This window comes from Giardia intestinalis, chromosome 5, assembly GCF_000002435.2.
Source record: "Giardia intestinalis strain WB C6 chromosome 5, whole genome shotgun sequence".
NCBI classification, from domain to species: domain Eukaryota; phylum Fornicata; order Diplomonadida; family Hexamitidae; genus Giardia; species Giardia duodenalis.
In genome coordinates, this window is record NC_051860.1 from 2333277 (window position 1) to 2351643 (window position 18367).

Sequence of the window (18367 nt, forward strand, 5' to 3'; positions counted from 1 at the left end):
AAACGAAAAGCAAAAAAATCGTGCACCGTATGTCTTCTAATCCTTTAATAGAGGCCAGAGACGCGCTTCATCGGGCCGCGGTCTTGGAACGGGAGAACGTGACCCTACGCGACGAAATTTATAGACTGGAGAAGGTCAATCGGAACCTCATGGATCACTCGGCACAGCTTTCCCAGCAAAGCCGCTCTGACGTTCGCTATCACTCCCTTGAGACGGATTTGGCAGAAGCGAAGGACAAAATCATCAATCTGGAAGCAGAGAACACCAATCTGGTTGACGAGAAATTGCAGCTAAGACAGCAGCTGGCCCTGCTTACCGCGGATAATGAGATACTTTCTCAGGACATCATTACTCTTTCTGCGCTTGTCAGCGAACTTGGTGGGACTCCGGGACTCTCCGCGCCGGGAATCACTTCTGTGGAAGCAGAGCCTCACACGGCCGTCTTTCAACCGTGCTCTCCAGACAATCCTTTGCCAACAGCGCCGGCAGTGAAGGCACCCCAGCTAGAGAACGAGGCTGTTGACTTTTTCTTGCCCGAAAATCGCTTGCGCTCAGACCTTGCAGCTCCTTCGTTTTGCGAATCTAATTTTAACCGCCTGCTTGCTCTTGTCGATAGTTTGAAAAAGGATTTATTTGAGATAAGTTCCTATTGTCCTAACATAAGCAAGTTAAAGGAAATTCTTACCAATACCTCTAACGAGGAGAAGTCAAAAGCCTCCTCTGAGCTCGTTGACTCTCTAACCAGGAAAGTAGGTGACCTGGAGAATAAGCTGTGTGTCTCCGAATCGCGGGTGACGGAACTTGAGGTACTTCTTGCCGACTATGAGAGACAGGAGGCAGCTTATGTTAGTATGGCGTCCGAGATCGAGGACACCAGGAAGACTCTTGCCGCTGCCGAAGCCAAGCTCTCTAACTATGAGGCAATCCAGGCAGAGTGTGCCGCGCTTAGAGAGAAGGTCGCGAGCCTTGAGCAATCTCTCACTGAAAATCTCGATGCGTACAAGAACCTTGATAATGAATATCAGCTGACAACGGAGCGACTTCAGGCTATTACAGAAATTGCTGAGCGGTCAACTATGTTAGAGGAAGCGCTTCGGGACTCCGAGACAAAAGGCAGCAGAACGGCCCAGCTACTTGAACTCGCTCAGGAGGAGCTTGCCCGATACCAGTCTGGGGAGAAACGCACTCTAGATTCGGCCGAGGCAGAGATAGAAACCCTAAAGGCATCCCTGGCTGCAAAAGCCTCCCAACTGAAGGATGTGATGGAGCAGTTTGAGGGACTAATGGAGCTGAAGAAGAAACAAGACGTCAAGCTCAATGAAGTCTATGAGCTGCGCAAGCGCTTTGACTATATGCGCGAGCGGTTTGAGCCTATGCAAAAGGAGGTGGAAAAGCTCCGAAACAAAGAAAGGGAGTACAGTAGGATTCTCTCACACTTGGATAATGGCACTAATAAGCATGACGAACGGTTCAAAGAGATCGAGGCCAGGTACAAGCAAGAAATAGCCCGTAAAGACAATCTAATATCTACCCTCAAAGAGGAAAAGCTTAAGCTTAATGAAGAGATCATTGTTCTGCGTACCTCTATACACGTTAGGGACGAAGATGGTCGCCGCACCCGCTTGAATCTCCTCGGTGCTAGTCAGATTTCCGCAAATGCTCAGAGACTCATTGACCAAACCAACACCGGGAATCCCCCAGAAACCACAGGGGGCTCAGCAATGATTGACAAGTCGGGAATAACTATGAATGATCTGGCCTTACAGCAACCAGCGCTGAGTGCGGGATCCGTGGTCTCTTCAGCGGGGCCATCCAGACAGATCACCCAGAGAAGTGGGATTCTCTCCAGCTCTGCTGTGGGCTCTGTTCATCCTATGTTGCGAAGCTCCACGATAATTGGTAGCCGAGGATATGTAGGATCTGCTGCACTTAGTGGGATTGCTCGGGCACCTAGTATGAATACTCACCCGGAGTAGAGCAATCCAGAGTAGAGTGGGGCGGTGTATTCTGCAGACATTATAATGAGTGAACGCGTCAGATGAAGATAACGTCGTCACCGTTCCTGACGATCAGCCCCTGGCTTACAAGTGTGTCCAATGCCGTGTTGAGCAACTCTGAAGATACCGACTCCCCCGTCGAGATCTGGTCTGTCGAAAGTCCTCTGTTCATATTGGCTAGAAGCTCCAGAACAGTCACAGTCAATTGTTCTTCATTCTCCACTGATTGTAGCTCGGCTATCCGCTGGCTCTTATACCTTATAATGGCCCTACAAAGCATATCCAAGCTAGCCGCCTCGCTAGTGCCCCCTGTCTCAGCAAAGATATCCATGTTGATAAACCCACTTTGATCGGTCATCGCGAGATGCATGGCCCTTGTCATGAGACGTGAAACCTCTAAAATATCGTTTGCTGTTACGAAATTAGAGAAGCGAATGCGTGCACGTGCTTCTGCAAGACGTATAAGGCTCATAAGCTGCCGGGGCGTGGCGGTGATGCGTCCTGACGCAGAGTACGACCCGCTTCTCAACTGGTTGTACGACAGTAGAAGCGCATCTTGCGCCGACTTAGAAAGCACCGGAGATAGCTTTTGCGCAAAGTAGATGTATTGACGAAGGACCTGCGGGTCCCATGCATCAGGCGTAGCGGCAGCGGTGTTCTTGCTGGATAGGTGTCCGGAATGCTCTGCTTGCCCTGAGCTTATGTACATGCTTACAAGCCAACTAGCAAGCGCGCGATCGGCCTCTGTGTCGTGTCGATTGTCGAGAAGGAGATAAATGAGGTCAAACCTGCTCAACAGTGATGGGGGAAGATTTAGGTTTTGTACGACTGTACGCTTTGGATTGTAGCAAGAGTCGATGGGATTGGCTGCAGCTAGAATAGATGTTTTGGCTGAAAGGGTAGCCAGTATCCCTGCCTTCGCAATGGAAAGTTGACCATGCTCCATTACCTCATGCAGCGAGGAGCGTACATCTTCAGAAGACTTGTCAAATTCATCAAGACAGCATATTCCGCCATCGGAGAGTAAAAGGGCGCCTGGATCCAAGTAGAACTCGTGCGTTTCAGGGTGCCGGGACACAGTTGCTGTCAGTCCAGCTTGCGAAGAACCTTTACCGCTAGTATAGACCGAACGCGGTGAAATCTTGGCTACATATTGCAACAGCTTTGACTTGGCCAGGCCGGGGTCTCCAACCAACAGAACATGTATTTGGCCTCTATATGAATCCTTCTGTACGCCTCCAAAACATTGGAGAAGAAGCCCAGTTTTGATATCAGAGTAAGCTGGCCCAAAAATGCTGGGAGCAATTGAATTGATAAGCTTCAAGAAGCGCTTGTCGCTTCCAGAATCTGTTTCTGGGATCATATCTGGGAATAAACGTGTCACGTGATTATAGTACTCAGCGTAGGACGTATTTGGATCGAGAGATTTTAGTCTTTCGTAATCAGTTACGTCACTATCTTTCTTGGCACTTAGATAGCTATCTGTTGCAGCTGAGTCAGAGATAAATATGGATAGCAACTCTATGACAGGTCTAAGCGCCGCGTTACACACTGCCTGAGACTGCTTCGGGCGTGTCTGTCGGAGGCGGTAAATCCCAACGACAACAACGCGGTCTCCAGGCCTAATTCCACTTAAATCAAGATCGTAGGCGACAAAGCTGCAGGAGATTGGCGGTGTGCCCGATGTCAACTGATCTGGGGCCTCCTGTATCTTGATGACCCGTTTATCAATAAAGGTGCACATATTGTGAACGATTTCAATGCTCTGGAGACTGTCGCAGTTAGTGCATTGTATTGGCGATATTATCTTCCCACGCTTGACACTGGCCTTCTTCACGTCCTTGCAAACAGTGCACTGGAAGCACGCCTCTACCATCTCCGGAACCCTCGAGGAGATGTTGCTAACCATCCCACTGACGGAGATCAGACTGTCTGCATGCATGGGTCCTAGGGTTCGGAGGGACTGGCTATCGTCTTCGGGGAAGTTGACAGGGTAACAGCGAAGGTGCAAGTTGTTAGCGACTCTCGAGTAGTAACTGATTGCATTCTTGTACTGAGTGCTACTGAGGAAGACGTCTCTGGAAATATTGGGGTTTTCATCCCAGAGCCTCTTCAAATGCTCGTCACGCATTTGCACGACAATGGAGAGCGCGACCTGGTGGAGAACTAGGTCGAAGACTTGAAACACGTCCGGAGTTGTTAGTAAGGTGGTGTAGAGCATCCGATGAGAGTCGTCAGGGCTATTGTGAAGGGTAAGTAAATCGATATCAACGCAGCTTTTCCCGCGCTCGATACGATCCTTTATGGAGGCAATAAGTTCATCTGAAGATAAAAATGAATGCATCGCCCGCTGCAGCGCAGAAAGGTCGCCCGTAAAGCCCTCTTGCAGCTCTCTTAAGTTCCTGTTGGTGGGGCGTACTGGGTCTATGTGAGACATCATTGAAGCAGACATGTGATTCTGTGCGGAGGGTCCAAGAATAGGAGGATGAGTGGGGATCCTATCGGGTTCCATTTAACTGGGTAAGGTGCCAATTAGAATTATTAAGATCCTATCTATCTGTATCTCCTCGCTGCTCTCCCTTGCATGATAGTTGGCGGCCTCTCAGGTTCTCTCTTAGTCCCAGTAAGAGCTTGTTCTCACTGTTTGCTGGTCACCTAAATTTACACAAAGTCTCCAGCTCGCCTACAAGGACTTGCTTGGTTGGCTCAGTCACTGCAGAGCCTCACAGCACCCATGTGTATGCCTTAGTACCCATGGCCCTTGTGGTCTAGTTGCGCTGCAAATTTCAGATTGCAGAAGCAAGAAAAAAATGGATGCTAAGCGCCTGCAACAGGAGCTTTCCGGGGCCAAAACAGAAATTTCTCTTTTGAAACAGGAGTTGCAAGCAGCAAAAGATGAGATAGATCGCCTGGAAACGGTGAACTCTAACCTTATGACCTTTACGGCCCAGGCGTCAACAAAGTCTGCAGACGATGGCCCTCGTCTGACAGAACTGGAGCTACAGATTTCCGAGTTGAAAACACAAAAGGACACGGCAGAAAGTGACCTATCTAGGGTCACGGCTACCAATCTGGCGCTCCAATCGGAACTGCAGGCTTATCGACTTGATAATGAAAGCCTGCGGCGCGATGTCATTGAATTTAAACAACAGCTTAGCGCATTAGCGTCGCAAGGAGTAGGAGCAGCACAGCCCCATTCAGATGAGGTCATTGGCCTCAGACAGCAGGTATCTAGGCTTGAGCAAGCCCTAGAAAAGTACAGATTTACGTCCTCTGACCATTCTGCTTGGGAAGAGAGATGCTATCAGGCCGAGTCCCGCATCACTGAACTAGAGGTCCTTCTAGCCGGGGCAGAGAAGTACGCAAACATGTATCAGGAGACACAGCGTCTTCTTGAGCATGCGCGCGCAGAGTTAGCACGTCAGGCATCTAGTACTGGCCAATCACCCCGGGAACTCGAAGATCTATTGTCTGAGTACAAGACAAAGCTCTTAGCTGCAAATGAGCACAACAAACGCATATCAGAGCAATATGATAAACTTCTGGAAATCAGAAACAAGCAGGACGAGCGGCTGAAAAGGATGGGAGAAGTCCAGCGGCAGAACGATACTCTCGCTATTCAGACTGATATTCTAAATGCAGAGCTAACAAAGCTTAGACTCAAGGAGAAGGAATATAGCAACATCCTTTCATCTGTCGACTCCCACAATCTGCGAAACGATGAACGGCTTAGGGAGCTTGAACAAAGGCACCGCCTGGAATTGAGCCGCTGCGAAGAGGTGATTGCTGGCCTTCGAGAGGACAAGTCGCGTCTTGTTGAACAGATTCAGGCGCAGAGAGCAGATTTCCACATCTTTACACCAGAACGGCAGTCGCTCCCACGTGGCGGAGATAGTGGCAATTTTGATCCTCCTACCAAAGCCTCACGCCCTATGTCTGCTCAGCTGTATCAGATGAGTGCAAGAAGTCCAAATTTAACTGGTTATCACGATGGTCCTGTGGATCAGCATGCTCTAAACGCTTCGCGGCACCGCTCACGGCCCTCGACGGCCCTCAAGGCGACGACGCAGTTACGGCTAGCTTCGCGGACCTTGCGAAACATAATGAGCTAGCGTTCCACATACTGAAGTGTAAATCGAAGCCTTTTTGCTTCCTGTCGTCCTTCCACGTGGTGGGTGGGGCACTTTAAATAAATGCAACTACACCCTGTATCGGCCTCTCTGTCAGGTCTCACGCTCTCTGCGTACAGCGAAGATGACATACGGAAACTAGCTACTTGCCGCGTTGTCACGGAGCAAGGACTTGATAATGTCGGCCTTCCTATCCGGGGAGGTTACTACGATCCAGCAATGGGCCCCCGGCTTTTCTACGATGTTTGTGAGACATGCGGTCTTCGGTGGAAACACTGTCCAGGACACGCAGGATATGTTGAACTCCCGGTTTATTGCTACAATCACTTCTTCTTTCGTTATACCTTACAACTATATAAGCTTGTGTGTCATTCTTGCCACAGATTTCTTATAACGGAGTTGCAGGCGCTAACCATTGAAACAGGCCTACTTTTGTTGGATGCAGGGCTAGTGTGTGATATGCACCAGATCTTTTCCATCCTCAGAGGTACATCGCACACTTCCCTTGCATTAACTCTGGCAAAGCTTCGACAGAAGGCGTATGACTATCTCTCACACAGCCGTCCAGTCCAGTATACGTCCTCAATCATAATGCTCAGAAATCAGCTTCAGACTTTCCTACTACAGCTCAAGCCACCAGCTGCCTGCCCTCACTGTGCATCCCCCTTTACGCAAGCAGTGAAGCGTAGTGCATTCAACATTTACCTCATTCCTCCAAAGACTAGGCAACTTCGGTCCTCATCAAGAAAGCAGAAAAAGCAGGTACCAGCAGAGACTAAGCCGGTTGCGCAAGGCCAGGACTCCACTGAAGATAAGGAAATCTCGAAGCCAGATAAGCAGGTTGTTTTGTCTGATATGCTTTACTGTACGCCCATCATGGTGCTTAGAGAACTCAATGCCGCTGTGGCTAAGAATCAACATCTCTTTGACCTTTTATTTGGTGAACCTATCTATCACAGCTCAGAAGCTTCAGCGGACAGGGCCGGTGCGACGACACCAAACTACGATCCAGACTATGCCTTCATGCGCTCTGTAGCAATAAAGAATATTATAGGTGATGCTGGTTGTGAGCTGTCCTTCCCTCAATATCGAAAGAAGTTCCTTCCTAGCACATTGTTTATAAAGACTCTCCTAGTTCCGCCCAATCGCCAGCGCCCCTCACTAATGCTTAATCAAGCGTTCATAGATCATCCAATGAACACTCACCTGCTTGCGATTCTAACAATTTGCAATACCATAGAGCAGCTCAGGAGCAGTCCTGAGCTTGCTGAGTTTGTTTCAAAGCATGCCCTAGACGATATCAACGTGCGTGCAAGCCACGTGCCATCCTCGGTAACCGATGGAATAGACGAGTTAGGAGGCATAGGAATGTTCCGCACAGATAGATATAACTTTGTCAAGGATCCAGAGCTTCTTGCCAACGGGATGGTAGAGCTATCAACTTCTCAGAAGCCTGTCCCAGAAGCGCTTGTTGAAGCTATGCTTATTCTTCAGCTGCATGTTTCGCGGTATCTAGACGGAACAGTGCTTTCAAAAACTATCTTCTCCAGCGGAATCAAGCAGTTGCTTGAGAAAAAAGAGGGTCTTTTTCGGATGAACATTATGGGAAAGCGTGGGAACTACGCTGGCCGTTCCGTTATTGCTCCTGATGCTAATTTGGACACAGATGAGATAGGCCTGCCTGAGTACTTTGCCAAGAAGCTCACCTTCCCAGAGCCAATCAACGAGTACAATGTGGAGCTCATGGCTCGACTGATTATCAATGGCCCAACATACCCCGGTGCATCCTTGCTTATTGATGAAAGTGGGTCTCGCGTGCTTCTTACACAGCTTTCTTATGAGCAGCGAAAGGCTCTTGCACACACCCTACTCGTCGACTTCAGCAGGGAGCCAGTCGCTCCTACTGTCGAAGAATCAGAAGAAGTCCAGGCCGCCCTTGACACCAATCCGGCGCTGCAGAATATGCGGTCTTACGATCTGCGTGGAATGAAAACATCCTTTGCAGACACTCTTAAGCCCCCGAAGATTCTGTTACGACATACACTGCCGAATGACTTTGTTATCCTGAACAGGCAGCCCACACTACACAAGCACTCAATGATTGCTTTACGCGTTCGCGTCTTACCCAGCAATGCGCAAACTCTTCGGTTTCATTTTGCTTCTTGCAAGGGTCTAAACGCGGACTTTGATGGGGACGAGTGCTGCGTCCTCAAGCCGCAGACCCATGAGGCGGCCTCAGAGTATGCCAACTTGGTCCACGCCGACGCTCATTTTATCTCTGTTACATCTGGAGAGCCTATCCGGGGTCTCATTCAAGATCACGTGATCGGGGGTATTTTTCTCTGCTCCATGGGGACGTTCCTCGATTTTGGGTCACTCTGTGAGTATATCATGGTAGCCACTGGAAGTAATAAGCTTTCAAGCTTCGAGCAGTCATCTTTGCAAAGTCGCTCAAAGGAGCAACTCTTGGGGCTAGACCTGATCTCGAAACAAACGACCACAGAAAATGTATTTGGCTCTTTGAGTGACATGAAGTATATGGGTGTGGCAAAGAACAAGACAGTCATGCGTGCAAAGTCCGACGTTAACATTGCATTAGGCAGAAAATATGGAGCATCCAAGCTGCAATCAGAGAGACCTATCGATGTCGGTAGCTTAGTATCAAGTGCTCAGCCTGTGTCTAGACATCCAGCTTCGTTCTTCGAGGACTATCCCCTTTCTGACGCAACTTCTGTGCCACAACTCACAGACATGGGCGCATATGACGGGTTTCATACCCACCTTACACCTGCTATTAAACCATCAGCCAGGTCAGAAGAAGTCAACGCATTTTCAACTTGCAAAGTGACGGTCATTCCAGACCAGCATCTTTTCACCAAAGAGAATGAGGATTTCATGTTCGTTCCTCAGCCAGCTATTGTCTATCCTGTTGCACGTTGGACCGGAAAGGCGGTCATCAGCTCAATGCTGCACAAGGTCTCTTGTCAACGAGAACCAATAAATTACACTGGAAGCATCAAAATACCTACAGATATATGGGGTCCTTTTCGGGAGACAGAGGCAAGACTTGTCATCATAAACAACACCCTTCTAACAGGAATAGTAGACAAGCAGCATATTGCCACCGTACCGCACGGCTTAGCACATGCAGTCTTCGAGCTTTATGGACATAACAGGTGTGGATGGTTCTTAAGCAACTTCGGACGATTGGCTACCTATGTTCTTCAGCGGCACGGGTTCACCTGTTCAGTTGAGGACATGGTATTGCGTGACACGGCTGAGAAAGCCCGCTATAAGCTGTGTGACGATGTCCTTGCCAGTGGGGCTATTCGCACGGCTGAATTTCTTTGCGAATACCTCACTTTGACAGGGTTATTAGGTAACCTTGAAGCTAGTGATGCTAGCTTTCTCATGAAGTTTGCAGAAAAAGGATCTGTTGGCTTGAAGGCGCTATCAGAGAAGGATCGTCTTCGTATCTATAGCATTTTACGAGACTCACTATCACTAGACACCACTATAGAGGCGCGTTTAGATAACCACATCAGCAATGAAGCCAATCTGATTACCACAAACCTCATGAAGATCTGCAGTCCATCCAATCTTACCCTAAAGATGCGCTCATCCATCTCTGGCAACAACCCATATGGAACACCTAGAATAGTAACGCCATCTAGAGCCTACCTGTGCAGCAGAAACATGGCGTCACAGAAGTCCATCAACTGCTTGGCATATATGGTTCTCAGCGGAGCAAAGGGCTCTACCGTTAACCTCCAGATGATGACGACCTGTCTTGGTCAGCAGAACCTTGAAGGACGTCGCGTGCCGTCAACACAAACAGGAAAGACTCTTCCGTCGCACATCCCATATGAGCACTGTGAGCTTGTTCAGGGAGGGTATGTAATTGATCGATTCCTGACGGGTATTCGTCCATCATCATTTTTCTTCCACTGCCAGGCAGGCCGTGAAGGCCTCATTGACACAGCCATTAAAACAGCCAGCTCTGGATATTTCCAGCGTGTGCTCGTCAAGAACTTGGAGGGATTGGTTGTTGCGTACGATGGTACGGTACGTCGCAGTGATAACATGCTGGTTCAACTGCTCTATGGAGGTGATGGTGTCGATACCACCAAGACCTCATACTTACAAGAATTTGAATTCATGTACCAAAATCAGAAGCTTTACATAGACCGCTTCATCCCAGATATGTTTTACGATGGTAGATATCTTTCTGATAGCGAGGCGGTTACTTCCCTTGCCAAGCAAGTGCGTCATGACATGAAGCATGGAAAGCAGCCGACCGATAAATGGCAGGCCCTTCGCGGACTGTATGAACGTTACACAGGTGCGTCACTGCGCACTTCCTTTGAGAACCTCATTCACAATTCCAATAGGCTGGCCTCTGCTTTACGAGAACGGCACGAGGTGCACAACAGTAACCTTGCACGGTCGCATAATCTCATATCAACTTTGAACAGCAAGGCCTGCGAGCTTGTTGAGAAGTACGTTACACTCTATAAGAAGGGGCTTGATGAGGCAAACCTCGTTACTGAAACGCACATTCTTCAACCCACAAACAAGGAGCGTGACAAGCTGGTGAAATACTTAAAGGCAATATATCTTCCGGAGACCTCCAAGCACAATAAGGACACTCTTTTCGACCACATGACAATTCAGGACTTGGCAGAAATGTACACTGCGTTCCAGGAAATCCCTATTCACATGATTCTATCCCCGTACCTCTATCTAGGCTCTACTTCCCCAAGCTTCTCCAAGGCTCTTAATGAGTACATCTCTCAGAAGCAAAGCGAAAAGCAGACACAGGCGATGGGCGGCCTCAGCTTTGACTCCGCCTATTTCAAGCTCTTAGCATACACCAAGTTTATTCGCAGCCTTGTTGCTCCTGGGAGTGCTGTGGGTGTTATCGCAGCCCAAAGCACGGGCGAGCCATCCACTCAGCTAACCTTGAACACTTTCCACCTTGCTGGTCATGGAGGAGTCAATGCAACGATGGGTGTTCCAAGGCTGAGGGAGATCATCATGACACGGAACACGTCGTCCCCCATCATAACGATGTCGTTCAAGGATAAGCATCGAGTTTCTGTTCTCAAAGGAGACTCCCTCCATCACAAGACCGTCAGCCTAGGCCCTAACGAAACTATGAGGGCGTGCAAAAGCCTTCAGCAGCAATTACGAAAGATCTATCTTCGCGACGTGCTTCGGAGCTTTGTCCTCAGAGAATGCCCTATCTCTGACGGGTCGGTACGCTACGAGCTTACCATGAAGCTGCTGACTCTTTCTGAATTGTTGCATGAATTTAATTTCAACGTGGTTGTCTTGAAGAAGCTCTTCGCCGTTGCCATTCCAAAGCATTTAGCTCGTGTGCTTACAAAGGAAGTGCTTGCGCACAAGGCGACGATCCAGAGCCTTCAAAATAAGCTCCCGTCGGACACGTCGTTTCCCGAGTATGTTGAGAAGGTAGCAGGCCCGCGGAACTCTACTGGTAAAGAGGATAGTGACGCCCAGGAAGATACTTCTAAGGAGAATAGCAGTGTAAGTAACCCAACCGACTCCGAGCCTAACCTGGACACAGATGCCTCTGATACTACTGATTCCACCCAACATGCGCAAGAACAACACGATACTGAAGAATCTGCGCTTCACGCAGAAACAGACCCCTCACTCAACGATATAGACCAACATAGAGGACATGAAGCGTTAAGCCTTATCGATTCTAATATTAACCTCAGCGCAAAGGCCAAGGACTTTCTAAAAGAATGGGTCTTTCCCGATATTGACAAGCTTATTGAAGTGGCACAAAAGGCCGTCAACACTACTTGCATTACTCTTAAACGCATCAGCTTCACACTAGAGGACACTGCGTTGGGCGTCTCACCAGATCAACTGCCTCTCTCTGTCACTATTCAGTTCGTCAACAGCGACCCGAGCCATGTGATTGCGTTGGCCACCATCGAAAAAGCGATCCGCTCACTCGTGCTGAAGGAGGTACGTGGCATTACCAGGTGCTTCATCAGATACGAGCTTCCTGCAGATCGCTACGTCATGGACATTGAAGGTGGGAATCTGCGGGCTCTGTTTTACCTTAGCAATCCTTTCATCAACTTCGATAATATTTATACTAACAATATCAGCCAGATCTTCGAAATTTACGGGATTGAAGCAGCAAGAAATGCTATCATTGAGGAAATCCATCGAGTGTTCAGCACATATCACATTGAGGTCGACGAACGCCACCTTTCGTTGATAGCAGATAGTATGACCCTGTCGGGATGCGTCCGAGGGCTGAACCGTCTTGAAATGCGGCACCAAACAGAAGAACTCCTGAAGGCCAGCTTTGAGTCGGCATGCACCTCTCTTGCCGCAGGAGCACTGACCTCTGGGTTTGACTCACTGCGGGCTCCCGCCGGTGCTGTTACGGTGGGCCAATACCCCTCTCAAGGCACTGGAAGCTTCGATCTTCTGACTCAGCTATAAAATATCCAACGCAAACAGCCAATTATCTGTTTACAATCCAATACTAGGATATCCTACTCGATTCTTCTTTACTACAGATCCTGTGGACGCGTTTTAAGAAACAATCTATTCTGGAGACACCGCTCGGTGTCACGAATCGCCAGTAAACTCGTAGCTCCCGCTGCTATTGACAAATATGTCATACTGGATCTTGCAGAATCTGTCCCAGGGAGTCTTCTCCAGGGCAGCAGTGTTCCAGGAAATGAGGTACGGATCACGCGCTTCAAAGGCCGTTAGCTTACGGAAGTTTATCATCGCATCAAAGATGTTCCCCCTTACCTTACACCGTCGTAACTCCTGGAGCGTTACTCCATTCGAAGGAGACTTATTTTCATATGATTTTCCATCCACATACCCCACATCTTCGAGATCGTGGTCGGCATCAACGAGATAGATTGCGGTAGAAGTGGACTTTATTTGATCTACGAGCTGGCAGAAGATATCTTTACTATCCGGGGCGTCCGTGCCTGCCAGCTCCACTGCCTCCAGCTGATCGCGGTAGAAGTAGTCAAAGTCATTGAAAGATATTATCCCGTCTGCATCTAGATCACACACTTCAAACCAAAAGTTTAGCGAGGAATCCAGGTCTCTATTTTCCTCTGCTAGTATAAAGCACACAAAGTCATAGTATGTGAGGAAGTTCTCAGACGTTGCAGGCGCTCCTCCCTTCTTTCCCTTACCCAGGCCTTTCTTGCTCTTCTTCTCCTCCTGCTCAATAATGGCAGATTGCGGAATGTTCATAGTTATCTTGTCGTCCAAAATAGCAGAGGCTGTCAAGAACCTTCTACACGATCTTCTTCTATCTATCAAGAGATTGAAGGCCCGCTGGGCAGCCCTCTTATTAATAACGTTGCCTCCATATTTGCAGAATTCTTCCAATGAAATTTTCTGGTCATGATTTTCATCCAGCTCCCAAAACTTGCAATAAATCACGTAGAAGTGCTCGTAAGAAAAAAATCTCTGAATCCGATTGATGTCTGCCTCAAACTGCGATAGCCAAAGAGCCTCCAGAAGCACACCATAGCCCGAGCGCACCGTAGTAGTGCCCAAGTTACCTATATGTAGCTTACAGAGATCGTGGGGAAATAGCACGCCCCGTCCAGCAGAGTCGAGCTCGAAAAGAATCCTGGCCGCCACCGTCTCCGCATACTTCACTTGGAACTGGGGTGTCTCAGCCAGGAACGAAAGGCCGGGGTGGAGCCGCAGCAAGATCCAAGCGACGCGCTCTAAGTCCTCCAGCGTTATGTAGTTACGATTTGGGAGCCTCAAAATGTTAAAAAGGCGTTCATGTGTTTGTTTCCCAGCCATTTCTGTGGCAAACCATGTCCGGAGGGTATCGGGCTTAATAGTGTACTTATCCAAGGTCCCCGTTTCTGGCGAGTACATCTCATTAATACAAGGGCCATACTCTATCATTTCACGGGACATCTGCTGTGGCACAGGGATTGCAGACTTTTTATACAAATAGTTATTGTCAGCTGTTGGAGCAGCTCCATCTGTGTGAGGATCCTTGTTAATATTGCTGTAATGCGAGATCATGATCGGTACGGCGCTCCAGACGAGAAATCCAGGTATGCCAAGCACGCTTTCGAAAAGGACGTCAGAGATTATGCGGACCTCATCACTGGCTTCTGGCTGAGCCCGGTTAAACTTATGAGCAAGCTCCATTCCGGCAGCAACGTTAGGGTACCTGCCCGTCGTGTGAAGGTTAATTCCATTGGGGTATAGTGAAATAATAGACTCTAAAACCTGTTGCTCATGGACGTCACACTCTGATTTTCGAGAATTCTTCTTAATCCTGTCAATGAGCGCACGCCTCTCGGGTGAATCTGCATCGTCGGCGACTCCTTGCATAGACGTTGCTTTGCCCTGTCTGGGGTCTGAAGAGGCAGTTCCAGAATTCGCAAGACTGCCAGTGTGCGGAGAAGATGGTGTGCCATCCAACCTTGCGCCATCGAAGGACTTCGGGGTTGCACGGAGAGAGGGAGTCAAGGGAACCTGCACCTCAGGGAAGTGCTGCCCACCTGCCTTCCGTGCGCGCGGAGACATCATAGTCATGGAAGAAGGTCCAGAAGAAGCACTGTCCGACAAGCTGAAGCTTAAAACGGTGGCTGAATTCCGCTGAGAAGGAGAGGGAGGGGGTATGGAGGATGTGTCTTCGATGACTAGAGTCTCTGGGTTTGATATGTCTGCGCTAAAAGTTGCTGAACTAAAGAACATATTGGTGTAGTTGGTCATTTGGGTAGAGAAACGAGAAAGAATGAGCTCTTGAGCATATTGACTTACGTCGGCCCCCAGAAGCCCCACAACCAAATCTTGGTCTGCCTGTGACGCTACTTCTGTGGAGTGGGTATCGATGGACAGGGTCATTCGTTTCGGAGGCATTTAAGGACAAAAACTTTTTATCATTATAGGCATATGAAATTTACACTTACATAAGCGGCCAGGCATATGATTGTTAGAAGGCAGTGCACTGGAGAACGGGCCAGGCAAACTAGCAAACTAGTAAACCCTTATAGACTATTGGTAGATGAACCTGGAGCAAAGTTGGGAATGCGGTTCTTGATCACGCTGCGAAGCTCGTTCACCTGCGCCTGTAATCGGATGTTTTGCTCACGAAGTAGTGCGTATCGCTTGGCAATGTCTTCTTGGATTTCCGCCTGTGTGGCACTCTCCACTGGCAGGGAGATGATATCAATGTACTTGAAGCCCTTGAAGTTCTCTATTATGTCTACCTTGCCCGTCAGGCCGTCGGCTCCAACAAAAAAGATGGCTATGTATTGTTTTTGCTCCCGTTGCACCGTTGTGAGGAGCTTAGCTAGATGAGAGGGGAAATCTGCATACGTGACCATGAGGTTCTGCTCTCTCCTCATTTCCTCATAATTTGCTCTATCGATGACGGCAGAAAAGTTGAAGTATATGTCCTGCTCGCTGCTCAGCTTCAAGACGCATGCAGATGGGGTTGAGATGACGCGGAAAAGTAGGTTTTCATTGAGGCCTTGCTCAGATGGCGCCTCAAGCTTGCGCAGCTGACACGTTACCTCCTTTGCAAATACCACCTTTTCCGCCGTCGGCTCGGTCATTTTTAGACAAAAGCTAAATTTACTTTTTTGCACAACCCCTTCTTCTCTGGACGATGGAGATAGATATTGCCTCTCACATCGCGTTGGTGGAGAAGATAGGGAAGACCACGATCTCTACCCCCATCAAACGCATCATATCCTACTCTATCGTTATTTTGATGAGGGACTATCGTCTAACCTCTGTTAAGCTTGTGGCTGTCATCAAGGCTCTCAACCAAAAGGAGTACGTTATTCTTCAGGCCGAGAGGGCATTCTTTGTAACGCAAGACGGGCACTCGTGGTCACCGCTTCCCGTGCTAAATACTGAGGAGTCGCTCATACTCCACGCAATAGGCTATGGGATATTCTCACTCCATCCGTTTACAGGAGATCCCGCAGTTCAGTTATATAATAACTTGACTGAGAACCATCGCCTCTCTAATTTAATCTACTACGTGGAGTCCATCTCTCCCTACCCGCAGAATGCGCTCAAGCAGGCCCAGCGCTTTGCAGGGCTTTCCTCTGCCGAAGCAGAAGACTTCTCCAGCTATGAGGTTGCGCCTATAGACGACCACCAGCGACCAGACTTCAGCACAGTCAATTATGATATGCTGAACGCATTACAGCAAGAGCATATGGATGATTGCCCGATCTCCTTTGCGGAACTGCAAAAATTCCAATTTTCCTCTGCCATTTTGAGTTCGAAAGAGGAGAACGGAGGCGTCACCAACTTTCACAAGCCCCTGCGATCAGAGGACTGGACAATAACATCGGACCCGTACAGGCGCCTTACTACCCTATCTCACAAGTACTGGACCGGCCTCCATTCATTCCTTTACTGGAAGTCTCGTGTGTACGGATGGTTCTATTCTCCTCCTCTTGGTGCAAACTCTGCCCTATATAGGTTGCCGGACTTCATATTTATGCATGTCAAGCCCGGATTTATTTCAAAGGAGGACCTGGAGGAGCAGAGATCAAAAGCAGAACTCAAAGCAAAGTTCAAGGACGAAGAAGACCGAATACTGGCAAGTCGTGCCAGCAAGAAGGCTGCCCGCATAGAGGCACGTCGCAATGCAGAAGAACAAATCCGCCTAAGGCTTGAGCGCCGCGAGCAACGCAGACTCGAACGAGAGGCAGCCGAGGAGGCCGCACGTAAGGCAGCCGAAGAAGCCGAAGAGGCCGAAGATGGTGAAGAAAATGGTGAAGCGGAATAAACTAGTGCTTGTGGTTCTTTCCAGTGCGTCTCTGGTGCCGGAGACCAGCAGCTATGCCTGCCATGGGAGGCACACCCCCGTCTGAGTTGGGGTTGGTGTATCCAATGCTGCGAGCGGTTCTCTCTGCATGTCTAATAGCCTCCTCCACCTGCGAACGCAGCCCCGCTGCTTCACTGAAATCTGGGGTGTAAGGCTCCATTCTTATTCCAAGCATTGCCTCTATTCGTTTGAAGTTCACAACGTCGTACTGTGTCACGATCGTGAGCGCGGTTCCTCGCCGCCCCGCGCGCGCAGTACGGCCCGCTCTGTGCACATAATCTCTGGATGCCACTGGCAGGTCATAATTAATAACCAAATCGACGTTCGGTATGTCTATTCCGCGCCCGGCCACGTCGGAGGCGAGCAGGATCTTGTGCTCCCCCTGGCGAAAGCGGTTAAGCTCCTCGAGACGCTTGTCCTGTCCCATACTGCCATGAACAACCCCGACTTCGAAACCCAGAGTGGTGAGCATTAAGGCCAGCTTTGTGACTGTGGATATCTTGGTGGCGAAAACCATGATTTGGCAAGCAGCGTGATTGTTAAGAAGAACTACTAGCCCTAGCTGCTTTTCAGCGTGAGGCAGGACTACCATCTTGTGTGACAGGAGCTCGTTATCGACAACGGCTAGTTGGGTATTTGTACTACCATCCACATCCGATGCAGCCTTCGTGAGAACTCCCACCTGAATGTGCACCAAGCGCGATCGGTCTGTACACTCGTTCTGCAGGGCCTGAACGGCTGATGGAAAGGTGGCAGAAAAGAGAAACGTCCGACGTCTCTGGGGGCAGTCCTTCGCAAGATTCAAAACAGCTCTTCCCATGTCCTGCTCCAGCATTTTATCGGCCTCGTCAATGATCAAGAACCGCAAGCTTTTAAGTGAAAACCCCTCTGTGGTCGCCAGGTGATCAACTAAGCGCCCAGGAGTGCAGATTAAAACGTGTGGCTGCTGTGCAAGTGTTTTTCTCTGCTGCATTAGGTCAACACCCCCAATAACAAGGCCGGTTCGAAGACCGAAGTCCTTTCCAAGATCACGAAAGACAGAGAACGTTTGAACAGCTAGTTCCCGCGTAGGAGACAAGACCACCGTGTGAACGCCCTTTACGTTGGTTCCACGCTCAAGTAAGTCTTGAAGGGCTGGGATGGCGAACGCTCCCGTCTTGCCGCTTCCCGTTTCTGCCACCCCGACAACGTCGCAGGCCTTGTTGTGGGAGACAACGGTGAGCATCTCCTTCTGTATTGCTGTGGGTTCAAGCCAACCGATTCTTTCCAAGGCGTCCAGAAGCTCCGGACAGACGCCCAGGTCGCGAAAAAGCATTTATAATATTTCAAAGACGAAGGAACCAGCGTCAATTGGAGCGATAGGCACAGCCTGACCATCGGCAGCAGGCCCACAG

At 49.2% G+C, this 18367-nt stretch overlaps 8 protein-coding genes across 8 annotated transcripts; 4 read left to right on the top strand and 4 right to left on the bottom strand.

Annotated features, from left to right (window-relative positions):
• Window positions 1-29: 29 nt before the first annotated feature.
• Window positions 30-1976, top strand: GL50803_0014895 (uncharacterized protein; the record flags this gene model as incomplete). The annotated part of the gene is made up of 1 exon (XM_001708820.1): window positions 30-1976. The coding sequence occupies one exon, from the start codon at window positions 30-32 to the stop codon at window positions 1974-1976; it is 1947 nt and encodes a 648-aa protein (XP_001708872.1).
• Window positions 1977-2034: 58 nt separating this feature from the next.
• Window positions 2035-4509, bottom strand: GL50803_009194 (DNA replication licensing factor MCM4; the record flags this gene model as incomplete). Its single annotated transcript, XM_001708819.1, has 1 exon — window positions 2035-4509. One exon carries the CDS (start codon window positions 4507-4509, stop codon window positions 2035-2037), a length of 2475 nt encoding a protein of 824 aa, XP_001708871.1.
• Window positions 4510-4807: 298 nt separating this feature from the next.
• On the top strand, window positions 4808-6109 carry GL50803_0017536 (uncharacterized protein; the record flags this gene model as incomplete). The annotated part of the gene is made up of 1 exon (XM_001708818.1): window positions 4808-6109. The coding sequence occupies one exon, from the start codon at window positions 4808-4810 to the stop codon at window positions 6107-6109; it is 1302 nt and encodes a 433-aa protein (XP_001708870.1).
• Window positions 6110-6190: 81 nt separating this feature from the next.
• GL50803_0023496 (DNA-directed RNA polymerase) lies at window positions 6191-12619 on the top strand (the record flags this gene model as incomplete). Its single annotated transcript, XM_001708815.1, has 1 exon — window positions 6191-12619. One exon carries the CDS (start codon window positions 6191-6193, stop codon window positions 12617-12619), a length of 6429 nt encoding a protein of 2142 aa, XP_001708867.1.
• A 129-nt stretch (window positions 12620-12748) lies between these two features.
• Window positions 12749-15043, bottom strand: GL50803_0017538 (Phosphoprotein phosphatase 2A regulatory subunit; the record flags this gene model as incomplete). The annotated part of the gene is made up of 1 exon (XM_001708814.1): window positions 12749-15043. The coding sequence occupies one exon, from the start codon at window positions 15041-15043 to the stop codon at window positions 12749-12751; it is 2295 nt and encodes a 764-aa protein (XP_001708866.1).
• Window positions 15044-15171: 128 nt separating this feature from the next.
• GL50803_0014874 (SAS-6_N domain-containing protein) lies at window positions 15172-15741 on the bottom strand (the record flags this gene model as incomplete). The annotated part of the gene is made up of 1 exon (XM_001708812.1): window positions 15172-15741. One exon carries the CDS (start codon window positions 15739-15741, stop codon window positions 15172-15174), a length of 570 nt encoding a protein of 189 aa, XP_001708864.1.
• Window positions 15742-15794: 53 nt separating this feature from the next.
• On the top strand, window positions 15795-16934 carry GL50803_009121 (uncharacterized protein; the record flags this gene model as incomplete). Its single annotated transcript, XM_001708811.1, has 1 exon — window positions 15795-16934. The coding sequence occupies one exon, from the start codon at window positions 15795-15797 to the stop codon at window positions 16932-16934; it is 1140 nt and encodes a 379-aa protein (XP_001708863.1).
• A 1-nt stretch (window position 16935) lies between these two features.
• On the bottom strand, window positions 16936-18288 carry GL50803_009119 (ATP-dependent RNA helicase; the record flags this gene model as incomplete). Its single annotated transcript, XM_001708809.1, has 1 exon — window positions 16936-18288. The coding sequence occupies one exon, from the start codon at window positions 18286-18288 to the stop codon at window positions 16936-16938; it is 1353 nt and encodes a 450-aa protein (XP_001708861.1).
• Window positions 18289-18367: the final 79 nt, after the last annotated feature.